We start from the raw sequence: 12422 nt of genomic DNA on the forward strand, positions 1-12422 counted from the left end.
TGGATGCCTTTGATTTCCCTTTCTTGCCTTATGGCCCTGGCTAGGACTTCCAGTACAATGTTGAATAGAAGTGGTGATAGCGGGCATCCTTGTCTAGGAAATTTTTAAACAATAAGGCTCTGAGACCTTTTCCTCAGTAGTACTGTTTTCTCGGAGCTTAGACTGATTCCCAGGGTAGGGATGGCTTATTCGCGTTTCCCAGATGAGAACTGAGGCTCAGGGAGAGGCAGGGCGTTGCCCCAAGTCGTGTGGTGATTTGAAGGCGGTTCTTTGTCTGCTGCGCCGCTCCTGTTGCCTGAGGCTGGCAGAGAGCAGGCACCCCTGGGCCTCTCGGGAGGAGGGAAAGCCAGCTGCTCTCTCTGGAGCCAGCATTTCATTCCTCTCCCCCATCCCAGAGCCCAACCTGGGGGAGGACGACGAGGACAAGGACTTGGAGCCAGGCCCATCGGGGACCTCGAAGGCCTCCGCCCAGATCTCGGGCCAGTCAGACACGGACATCACGGCCGAGTTCCTGCAGCCTCTGCTGACGCCTGACAACGTGGCCAATCTGGTGAGGGCCAGTGGGGGCCTTTTCCTACCAGGGAGTGAGAAGGAGTCTCTTAGGCCTTACCCTGCCTTCACTCCACACTGTCCATCTCCTCCAAATGTCATCAGTCCCCAGGAGGGCATGGTCCAGGCAGGCCCTCCTAACCTTGGCTGGTCTGAGTCCCTGGCCACACCTGCCCCACTCTTTGCTCTGCCCTCTGTGAAGGTAGCATGGAGCACCCGGAAGGGCGAGGTGTCAAGCCCATGAGCTGTGCTGAGTGGTCAGGGGTGAGATATTGGTGGGGGATGTGGCGTTTATCAGACTGTCAGATATCTCCTCCTCCACTTGCTCCAGTGGGAGGCTGGGGCCAGGGGTGGGTGAGTGACAGTTGTCCCCGTGGTATCAGCACCCAGACCTTTCTGTTGGGTGCTCACAGAGCATGCCTCTTCCATCCTCACTGGCAGCCAGCCCCTCCCCTGTGTTTCTCCCCTAAGCCTAGGACGAATGGCATGATTATTGTGGGGCTGCCTCTCCAGCTGACCTCTCTGGTGGGCTTCAGGCCTGATGTCCTCCAATATTCCCTTGGGTGTTTTGTAGGCACCTCAGACTGAGCGTGTCAAAACCAAACCTGTGGCCTCTCTCCCCACCTCCTCCCCAGGCCTGTGGCTCCTCCTCAGGCCTGCCTGGCACACCAGCTGCCCATCTCCACAGCCAGAAGCCCCCCAGTCCTTCCCCTCTCCTCCAGGGCCACACTACCCCGGTCCTGGTCCCACCCTTTCTTACCTAGAGCTTCCCCAGCTTGGCCCACCTCTACTGACCCACTCCACGTCACAGCCAGAGGGATCCTTCTGAGGCACAAATTGGGACTCTCTGCCACTCAGATCCCGCCATGACTCTAGTTTCCAGACCAGGTGTAACTCACCTTGCAGGCCCCCTCTGACCAATGACTGTGCCTTTTGTTTCTCAGCATGCTCTTGCAGTCTGCCCTTGCAGATGTAGTGGCCTGGTGGTGTTCAGTGTTCTTCCACTTTGATGAGACCTGCTGTCTCTGTAGTAACAGGCCCTGTTCCTTACAGTCTGTCCTTACTCTTTTTTGTTCAGTCTTGCTTTGTTGTTAGCTGTTATCAAGTTGGCCCCCAACTACTGGCAACCCTGTGTCCACGGAACCAAATGGCTCCTGGCCCCACACTGTCCGGGGAGGGATCATGGAGCATCCTGCTGGCGCCCACGGGGTTTTCACCAACTGATTTCTGACATGGTTTGCCAGCTCGCTCTTCCTAGTCCTCAATGTAGAAGCTCCACCTACACGTTTTCAGCATCCTAGCCACACGCAAGCCTCTGCCAGTGGACTTGCCACGTGGGCCTGCTTTTAGCCTGCTCGGAGAATGACTGACTTGTTTTCTATGCAACAGTTCATAACGATTTTGTTTCATGATGTTGATTGCACAACCCGCAGTGTAACAGCTCTCTTCCCACTTCCTCCCTGTGCTTGCCCTCTCCCTGTGTCCTTTTCTGTGCTGTCCTCCCCTTTGAGCTTTCTCGCTGTGCAAGTGTTGCCCTTCTGATCTCCCGTGATTAACGGTTCTGAGTGCACCTGCCTGGTCTAGTTGTTCACCTCGTAGGCCTGTCCGTTGTTTGGCTGCAAGCTACAGGAGTGAGTTTGATTCCAGACCCAAAGGGTAACAAGGGGCCATAGTCTCAGGGGTCTCACCAGTCTTTATCAGACCAGTCAGCTTGGTCTTTTTTATGATTTTGAATTTTGGAGACCTGACGTGTAGTTTTGCTTGTTTACAGCTGTTTTGCTTTCCTCCTCTTGTCTTTACTGCCTTCCTGGTTAGAGTTTTGGGCTCTCTTTTCCCCAGGGCTGTAAGCTAAGTGCTCGGCTTGTGTCTTCAGTCTTCGTTCCAACATGAGCACGTAAGGGTCGTTTCTCCGTCTAGTTCTGCCCTTTGTGCTGCCTCCCCCACTCACTGGTTTGGGGTATGGTCAGTATCTCTCTGCCCCAAGTTACTATTTACAGCATGTATTTAAAGTTACACATGTGTGGGGAGTTGCTAATTATCTTCTGTTAACAATTCCTGGTACACATGGCATGTGGTCAGAGGTGGTCTGTCAGGATACTGACTTTTTTGAAGTCAAGTCCAAGTGCATGTTAAACTCTCCACCACATCTGTTCCCTCTCTGGACAGGATGCCAGCTCTGCTACCTCTTAGCCTTGCCCCTTGCTGTTCCTGTACCTGGAACACTTACCCTCCACCCATCTGATGCCCACCTCCCTTCAGTTCTTTGTGGTGGTGGTTGATAATACACACAGCACAGCACACCCAGGTGAACAGTTTGCCCTCATACAATTCATTGGCATCAGTGACATTCTGAGAGTCGTGTAGCCCTCTCAATACCCTCTTCTGAGTCATTCCTCCCCCACTGACATGAACTCACTGCCCCCGAAGTTCCTGTCTAACCTGTCGAGTTGCTGTTGTATTTTGGTCCCATAGAGATACTTTAAAAGAGTGCAGATACTCTTCACTTGTTAAGCTAACCTGTTGTTTGGTTTAAAGGAGACAGATGTCAGCCGGCCCTCAGCTCTCAGAGTAGGTGCCACCGTCCTGGGGAGCAAAGCCTTCCCTGCCCCGCCTGGCGTGTCTCATGTGCATGTCGCGTGTCAGCCCACCCTTCTCCCACACAGCACATGTTACCATGGCTCGTCGCCCTGGCCCTTGCTCAGCTGAGCTCTGCGGCAGCAGGCCCAGCTCTGTCCTTGGTGCTGCCGTGGGCCTGGCATTGGCCTGGGCCTGCAGCGAATGTTTGAGTTCGTGATTGAAGAAAAGCTCCTCTTTCCTGGGTGTCCCGCAGGTCCTCATCAGCATGGTGTACCTGCCCGAGGCCATGCCCGCCTCCTTCCAGGCCATCTACACCCCGGTGGAGTCAGCAGGCACCGAAGCCCAGATCAAGCACCTGGCTCGGCTCATGGCCACACAGATGACGGCTGCGGGACTGGGGCCAGGTGGGTGTCACGTGGTGCTGACCCAAGCTGGGGCAGGGGCACTTGGGGCTGCTCGGTTCTCACTGGAAGAGCACCGCCCCTCCCTCGTGGCAGTGCTATGGAAACTGCATGACGTCATCCATGTCAGTAAGGACAGGTCCCACAGACAGATAGGGTGCCCAGTGCTGTCAGGCCCTGGGCTGCAAACTCCCAGCAGATCTGGGTTGAGTCCGTTCAGTCACGTAGAGCCCCTTTAGACACTGAGTCCATTCAGGTGAGGGGCGAGGGCCATTCCACGGTGATCCCCGTTTTACAAATGACAAGGCCAAACGTCAGAATGGTCCTAGACCAAGGTCACCTACATGGTTCAGTGGGACACAAGTCGGTGATTCCAGACTAGTCCTCACCGTCACCCCAGGGGACCTTTGATAACAAACATGCTGTGGACTGACTGACCACATGTGCCACGGAGGACCCTGAGCCCATGTCCACAGGAGGAAATGGAGGCCTCACCCAGGGGCATGCAGGGTGGAAGGGCCTGGATGGAGTAGGACTCAAACCCATGGCTTTGCCTGTCTAAGCCCAGGCTTGTAACCCCTGTGCACTGGCTGCTCCTGGCACATAAGAAGGGTTCTGTAGTGGGCGGTGGGTGGTGGTAGGTTAATTACGAGGGAGGAAGGGCTGATGTAAGGGGGATTTGGTGACAAGTCTGTATAACACAGTGGATATGAGCGTGGCCTCAGTCCCAGACGCCTCATCCACTTTGCAGCTGTGTGGCTTTGGTCAGGTTACTTACTCTCTCTGAGCCTTGTTCACAGTGCCGCTCAGGTGTGATTCACATACAGGGAAGTGCGCCTTAGTGATTTTCAGGAGGGGAGCATGCCGGCGTAACCACCACCCATATCAGGATATACAGCATTTCCCCCTTTCAGAGTGCTCCTTCCTGCTTCCTTCCAGTCAGTATACACCACTGCCCACCTCCAGAGACCACAGTTCCACTGTGTCTCTGTCAGTCACTTTGCCTGCCCTTGAACTTGATCTAAATGGAATCCGAGAGCAAGTCTGGCTCTTGAATTGTTATCTTGCAAGACAGGGATCAAGGCCACCTGCTGCACAGAGGTGCTGAGGACAGGTGACTGTGCTTTGGCTTGTACAGAGCTTAGCCTAGAGCCTGGCCCACAGCAGTCCCCAGAAGTTGGTCGGCTGTCACTCTTGCAGGGACTGAGTTGGTTTCTCCCTGGGAGGCAGGGCTGAGGTGGACGAGGGCCGCCGGGTGCAGGTGGGGCTGGTGTGAGGCTCTGCCTTTCTGTCAGGTGTGGAGCAGACCAAACAATGCAAGGAGGAGCCCAAGGAAGAGAAGGTGGTGAAGCCGGAGAGTGTCCTGATCAAGCGGCGCCTGTCAGCCCAGGGCCAGGCCATCTCGGTGGTGGGCTCCCTGAGCTCCATGTCCACTCTGGAGGAGGAGGCGCCCCAGGCCAAGAGGAGGCCAGAGCCCATCATCCCCGTCACGCAGCCCCGGTGAGCTGGGAGGCCTGGCTCTTGGGGTTGGGGGGCAGTGAGAGACAGAGAAGACATTCTGACTGGGGGTTTGACTCCAGTGTTGATGCCACCGCCACTAAGCCCGAGTCATCGTTTTCTTCTGACTGACAAGGTCCACTTTCTTACAGCTGCTCTTGGGGTCAGGGTAGTGTCTCTCCAAAGCATCATGGGAGAATCACAGTAGTTGGCAATGATGGATAGATGAGTCAGTCAGAGACTTGGGGTTAGAAGGAGTCATGACTGAAGTGCTTAACACGGCTCCTGGCATGTGGGTGCTGTGGGACGCCCTCTCAGTGTCGTCATCACCTCTTCACAGTACCGAGTCTTTGAGCCAGTCCCTGCCCTGTCCCCGACCAAGTCTCGCTAACAGGCCATGCCCGCTCTATTGCTCCTTCTCCAGGCCCTCTGCTCGCCTCAGTCCTTCCTCTCCAGTCCAGCCTCCTGGCTGCTCCTGGGATGGCCAAGCAGAGCCCTACTTCAGGGCCCTCAAGCACTGTCCTCTGCTGGCAGGTGCACCCCCAATACTCATGGGTCTTGTTCCCTCACTTGATTCCCATCTCTACTGTCATCTCCTCATGGGACCATCCCTGAAAACACTTCTGCAGAATAGCATCTCCTTCCTTCTCCCGACCTGGTGCCCTGCAGTGTCTCAGCCACTGGGGAACTAGGATCTATGGAGTATCCCTGTGTGACCTGCTCAGTCCCTGGGCTGCTCCCAGTCACTGTGTCCTTGTCCCATATAGGCTGGCAGGTGCAGGCGGGCGTAAGAAGATCTTCCGTCTTAGTGATGTGCTGAAGCCCCTGACTGACTCCCAGGTGGAGGCTATGAAGTTGGGTGCTGTGAAGCGGATCCTGCGGGCTGAAAAGGCTGTGGCCTGCAGCGGGGCGGCCCAGGTGTGTCCCCTGCACCCAAACCAGTCCTTCAGGCCCTCTCCCCAAGCGAGTAGGCAGGCCTGGGTCAAACCTGCCCCAGAGCCCAGCTCCACCACTCACTAACCACAGGACCACGGGCCTACGGTTCTCCCAGGCTTACCTCCACGCTCTGTAAAACAGCAGCAGCTCCTCCTGGGGGCGCACGTGAGCTCCTAGCTCAGGGCCGTGAGAGGGAGAACTCTGCACGGGAGGGTTTTTAAATACAGGAAATATATGGTGTAGCAGATAAGACACTTGACTGCTAACCACATGGTTTCAGACCCAGCAGCTGCTCCACAGGAGGAAGATGAGGCAGTCTATTTCTGTGAAGATCTACAGCCTTGGAAACCAATGGGGATCTCAATGAGTCAGAATTGACTCAATGGCAGTGGGTTTTTTAGTGGCATAATGCTTAAGTATATGGCTGTTAACCAAAATGCGGGTGGTTCTGACCTACCAGCCATTCCATGGAAAGATCTGGCGATCTGTTCCTATAAAGACTGCAGCCTTGGAAACCCTGTGGGGCAGTTCTGTGCTGTCCTCTAGGGGTGCTGTGGGTCAGAATCTGCACAGTGGCACCCACAGCAGCTACACAGATGAGGGGGGGCTCTGCTGTAAACTACTGTTGGGCAGGAGAGATGGAAGGCGGCTTCCTGGGCCACCCCCTGCATCCCAGCTCCCTCCCCAGAGCTGACCAGTACACAAATTCTGTGATTACTTCAAGATCTTGTTCTGTAGACTTAGCACATGGAGAGAACTAGAAACGAATGCATCCTTTTTTCTTATGGTTATTGCTTCTTCCCTTCTTTGAATCTTCTCACACAAACGGAACCCTGATACCTTCTCCCTAATACCGGGTCAGGACCGTGCTCCATGGCTTGGCAGGCCCTTAGGCAGGCAGAGAGGGCCACACTGCGTGGTCAGGTGGTGTGTTGAGGCTGCCCACATGCCGACACGCTCGCTCGCTCACTCCCAGGTGCGTATAAAGATCCTGGCCAGCCTGGTGACACAGTTCGACTCGGGCCTGAAGGCCGAGGTCCTGTCCTTTATCCTGGAGGACGTGCGGGCCCGCCTGGACCTGGCCTTTGCCTGGCTCTACCAGGAGTACAACTCCTACCTGGCTGCTGGGGCCTCGGGCAGCCTGGACAAGTATGAGGACTGCCTCATGCGCCTGCTCTCTGGTCTGCAGGAGAAGCCGGACCAGAAGGATGGGTGAGTGCATGCAGTGCCTGGGCCTGGCTCCGAGAGCCCCTCCTCTTCTTCCCTTTCCACTTTCTGACATCCCCACCCAGCTGGTCCTCCACGTGCCCCTCTCCCTTCCTCCCTGTCTGGGGCAGGTCCTTGGCAGTGTTTTGAGCATGGGCCCCCAGTTCTGCCTGTTGCTTTCTGTGTGACCCGCGTCACACAACCCCTGGGCCTGTGCTTTGCTGCCAGTGAGTGTCTCCTCATGAGCTTGTTTGAAGACTGCCTGCCCTGCCCTGCTGCCACATCTCTTACTGGGTGGGTCTCTGGCTTCCTCACCGCCCTCGGGCGCCAGCTGGCCCAGGTGATCCTCCGCAGTGTAAAGCCGCCTTGTTAGCTCTCCGTGACAAACCTTCCGTGGTTCTCCCTTCCTCTTGAATAACCTAAAGCCTTCCTAAGGTCTTTGAGGCACTGCGTGAGCTGACCCCTACCAGCCTCTTTCAACTGTCTGTTCCCCAGGTTTCAGCCCTGCTGGCTTTGTCTGTCCCTTGAACGTGACAAGTCCGGGGCCTTGATGCTCTTCTCTCTACCTGGAGTGCATGCCCCACACTCTGCACATGACTGGCCCCATCTCATCCACCAGCATTTACTCAAATATTTGTTATTTGCCCATGGCCTTCTGTGGCCACCATACCTCAGATGGCCATGTCCTGCCCTTGCGTCGTCCTTTCCTGTTGCTGCCTTATTCCCAGTACTTAACACAAGCCCTCTGAGGGCACAGGCTGGATGACATAGTCCCATCCAGATCCCCAGTCACTGCAGCATAGCCTCCTGTTCAGAGAACTTGTAGGAAATGAATCCAGTTAGGCATCCGGTCTGACAGAGGGAGAAGCTGTCTATGTAACTCCTAGTCTCTGCGTGATCCAAGAGCTCCAGGTCTCTGCCTTCATCACCAGCGGCACCCTCTGCACTCAGCCTGCTCCCTTCAGAGCTGGACGTCCCAAGGGCTGAGCAGGCTGTCATGGAGCGTGCCTCAGGCTCTGCACTCTGGGGCCTCAGTGGGACTGGTCTGGGGGAGGTGACAGGCTGGAAGCTGGGGGCACTCATCTTGTAGCCTTCCTCTGCCCTGCCCTTCCCAAAGGATCTTCACCAAGGTGGTGCTGGAGGCACCACTGATCACAGAGAGCGCCCTGGAGGTGATTCGCAAGTACTGCGAGGACGAGGTGAGGCAGCCCTGGACGGGTGGACAGGGCCCTGCCTGGGGAGCCTGAGGGAGGAGGGTCACAGCCCTGCCCTGGGGAGGTGGTTAGGGCACACAGCCTAGACCTTGTGGCACAAGGCTGTGTGCAGGACCAGGCGTTGTGTCCAGGATCCAGATTGAGAGAGAGAGACTACATAGGTGGTTCCCGAGGTCCCCTGCAGGTGGACTGCATGTACTCTAGTGTCACCGTCCCAGCCCCTCTGGTGCTATGGGATTGGGGTGGACTGGGCACCAGGGATGTGTTGGTGGGGATATGATGAGCAGGCCTGGCTCCCGCCCTTGCCTCCCACAGAGCCGCACCTACCTAGGCATGTCCACGCTGCGAGACCTGATCTTCAAGCGCCCATCCCGCCAGTTCCAGTACCTGCATGTCCTGCTAGACCTCAGCTCCCATGAGAAGGACAAGGTGATCTCCCAGCCTGTCACCACTGTCTAGGCTGGGCTGCACTCAAGCCAGCCATTAGCCACATCCTCTCTCCTTCCTGAGCATCTAGCCCAGTCTCTCCCACAGCCCCCGGAAAGTCTTCTGGATGCAGTTTGGGTGTTTTTCTTTTCCATTTGCAGTGTTATAAGGCTGCTGGGGAACTAGGGTTGCTGTGCACCTGCCTCCCCAAGAGGGGCAGCCCCTTCTCGCTCTTACTCCACCAGGGTGGTGAGCTCTTAAGGCCACTAGCAGACCTTGAGGACAGGGTGCTCGGTGCTGTGAGCCCACTAGCACATGAACTTCAGGAGCCCCAGGGAGGGGTCTGCCCATCCAACTGGGGAATGGGCAGGGGAGGTGATTAAGCAGGTTTCCTGGAGGAGGGGATGTATGCACCAGGACCCCTTTAGGCAGAGGGAAGGCGTGTGATGGGGGCTTTGACTCATCCCTGCTCCAGCCTTCACCAGACTCCTTACCTAGCATCGTTCTGTGCCACTGAGGGGCCCCTCCCATGCACCACCTGGCCCTCTGGTGCATGGGGACTTGGCAGTGACCACCAGCAGCCCTTGCCCTCCTGGCTCCCAGCAGGTGATGGCTGAGTGACACGGGATTTAGCCAGTGTTGGAGAAGGGGTGGCGGGCAGGATACGCCAAGACTCAGTGCCAAGTCTCCCAGCCAGGGCGAGTGCACCACTTTGAGGAAGTGAGGAAGCTCAGCCTGGTTGGAGTGGGTCAAGTGAGGCAAAGACCGAGATGTGCTGGCGAGGGGGGTGGGAGGTCAGGAGGGCCTGAGTCAGCCAGGGCTCGCCCTCTCCCGAGCCGTGGGTGGGCTGGCCACAGCACCTCAGCCTGCTTGGAGCCATCCTCGGGCCTTGGCTGTTTTTACGGTCTTGCTGCCAAGCTTGGAAGAGTAGCCACCTCCCCCGACCCTTGCTCCATCTTGGCCCCTCTGCCCTCAGGTGCGTTCCCAGGCCCTGCTCTTCATTAAGCGCATGTATGAGAAGGAGCAACTGAGAGAATACGTGGAGAAGTTTGCCCTCAACTACCTGCAGCTCCTGGTCCACCCCAACCCGCCGTCGGTGCTGTTTGGTGCTGACAAGGACACAGGTTTGGCACAGGTTCATCACAAGAGTGCTGAGCACCTGCCATGGCCCAGGCTCGGAGCTGGGCAAGAGCAGAGATGGGTGGATGCTGAGCCAGGCACAGCCACTAGGGAAGGCAGCCAGACAACAAAGACCACGCGGGCAGGGCCGGGATGAGGAGCCAGGGGCTGTGGGAGCCCAGAGGATGCCAGGCTTAGCCTGCGGGGCATGAAGGGCCTCCTGGAGGAGATGGCTGAGCTGAGAAAGAACAGAGCTAGCCAGGCTTGGGTACCCAGGAAGGGTCTGTAAGGGATGCAGCCTTTGTGCAGGCTTCCTGGAGGAGGGGACATGCGAGGCGGGGCCTGACCAGTGAGTGGGTGTCCAGTTCCTCTGCAAAGCCCTGGGTCTCTGAGAGATTAGAGAACCCAGGCCCTAAGTAAACACGTATTAACCAGGAGAGCTGCACACTGGGGTTCTGATAGCACAGGAGGCCTGCCCCACAGGGGAGGGGGACGACACAAAGCTGTGTTCTGGGCAAGGGAACAGATGCACAGAGCCTTGGGCAGCTGAGTGTGACCAGAGCACGGAGCGCGGCCAGGCAGGGCCTCCCCGGGCAGGAAGGCAGTACAGGTGGGGACTCGGGCACCAGCCTGAGAGCACAGGGCAGGGGGGTTGTGAGCAGGGAGGGCAGGGTCAGAGCTGTGCCGGCAGGTCTCTGGTTTGGAGGTCAGAGAGGACAGGAGGGCTCAGTGCAGGCACTTCTTGGGGGGGAAGGTCCTGCCCCAGCCCAGTCCCTGACCTTCACCCTGTGTCCTGGCCCCCCTCCCCCTAGACCTGGCAGGAGCTGGGGGTGGGGAGGTTGGGAGGAGGGTGGGGCCAGCCTGAGCCCTGCTCTGCTCTCAGAGGTGGCAGCGCCCTGGACCGAGGAGACAGTGAAGCAGTGTCTGTACCTCTACCTGGCCCTCCTGCCGCAGAACCACAAGCTCATTCACGAGCTGGCGGCCGTGTACACGGAGGCCATCGCGGACATCAAGCGGACGGTGCTGAGGGTCATAGAACAGCCGGTGAGGCCCCCGAGCCCAGCAGGCCCTGCCCTCCCACCACAGCCCTCCCTGGCATCTCTGCCTCAGCAGTGCTCAGCAGGAGGGGCGGCCACCCTGGGCCAGTGGCTCAGTGTAGCTCACAGGATGCCCTTTTGCCATCAGTTCATGGGAAGGCAGCGGATGCCTAGTGGATAAGAGCCTGGAGTTGACCAGATCTGGGTTCGTGCCCTGAGCCCCATCCATAAAGCAGGGGCCCTGGGTTTTTGCAAGGGTCCAGTGCACAGGAACACTGGTGCTGTCCAAGTGCTGGCCTGCCTTGCATAGTGAAAGGAATCCTGGCCACCACCAGAGAAGTCCCTCTGTTCCCGTCCCTGGGCCCCTTCTCTGAGAAGCAACTTGGTCACAGACTGGCATCCAGAGTTCAGAGCATTAGCCCGTCCAGCCTGCAGAGGGCCTTGAAACCACTTGTATCCCTGCTGTAATGAAAATGGTCAAACACAAACACCAAGAATGGCGTGTCACCTGACATCCCTGCCAACCTGGGTCAGCAGTGCTTGTGCCTGTTACCAGGGATGGGGGATTGTTCTCAGGGTGATCTCACGGACCCGGCATACCTGGAGGCAGACCAAAGGGCTCCTTCACAATCCTAAATGTTTATTGCGGAAGGAAGGAGCAGGTACCAGGTGCCTGGTCCCCACCTAGGGCAGGGCAGGCTCCCGAGGCCCTGGTCTGAGCCTGAGCCTGAGCTGACTGATGGCGTCATGAAGAGGGGGTGGGCGAGGGGTCACTGTTGGCTGGGGAGACCGGAAGACCCTTCCCCAAGGAATCAAGGCACCAGGTCAATAAGAAAGGGAGGAGCTGGGCAAGGTTGGGGTCCGACGAGATTGGATGGAAGATATAAGATGCTCCCACCTTCATCTCCCACCTTCCCTGTATCCCCCAGGTTCCTAAAGCCTGCCAACAGCACTCCCAGAGCCCCAGCATTCCCTACAGCGGTGTCCCTGGCCTTCCCAGAGGCCCCACCCTAGGTGCCCAGGCGCTCTCCTTTATGGTCCCTGCCCCAGGCCACCCTGCTCATCCCCATCTCTCCCGCCAGATCCGAGGCATGGGCATGAACTCGCCAGAGCTGCTGCTGCTGGTGGAAAACTGTCCCAAGGGGGCAGAGACACTGGTCACCCGATGTCTGCACAGCCTCACAGACAAAGGTGCCCCTCAGGAGACCCCCACCCGCCATCCTTTTCCTTCCCCTCCTGGCCTTGCCCACAGTCACCCTTGGCCTGGCCCTCCCTGACCTGGGGTGCAGAGCCACTGGCTCCCCCGGTGGTTAGGCCTCTTGTGGACGTCTCCCAGGCCTTCAGCCTTGGCATCTCCGTCTGGCTCACTGTTGCTACCTGCACTTGTGAAACCAAAGCCCAAGAACGCCTCCTCTGATGGAGGTGTCCCTCCCCCACCTGCTGCTAGTACACACCCACCC

General features: G+C 57.6%; 1 protein-coding gene across 1 annotated transcript in view; it reads left to right on the top strand.

The window, feature by feature from the left end:
* Window positions 1-12422, top strand: part of SYMPK (symplekin) — a 38088-nt gene that overhangs the window by 19202 nt on the left and 6464 nt on the right. The window contains exons 6-15 of the mRNA XM_007943058.1: window positions 396-550; window positions 3380-3530; window positions 4823-5027; window positions 5792-5942; window positions 6937-7172; window positions 8284-8365; window positions 8696-8809; window positions 9783-9930; window positions 10809-10969; window positions 12045-12153. Of these exons, the coding sequence (XP_007941249.1) occupies window positions 396-550; window positions 3380-3530; window positions 4823-5027; window positions 5792-5942; window positions 6937-7172; window positions 8284-8365; window positions 8696-8809; window positions 9783-9930; window positions 10809-10969; window positions 12045-12153 (1512 nt within the window). The remainder of the gene's footprint in view (window positions 1-395; window positions 551-3379; window positions 3531-4822; window positions 5028-5791; window positions 5943-6936; window positions 7173-8283; window positions 8366-8695; window positions 8810-9782; window positions 9931-10808; window positions 10970-12044; window positions 12154-12422) is intronic.

The sequence above is a fragment of the Orycteropus afer genome, unplaced genomic scaffold (assembly GCF_000298275.1).
Source record: "Orycteropus afer afer isolate SDZICR_OR568_19922 unplaced genomic scaffold, OryAfe1.0 scaffold00099, whole genome shotgun sequence".
Lineage (NCBI taxonomy): Eukaryota > Metazoa > Chordata > Mammalia > Tubulidentata > Orycteropodidae > Orycteropus > Orycteropus afer.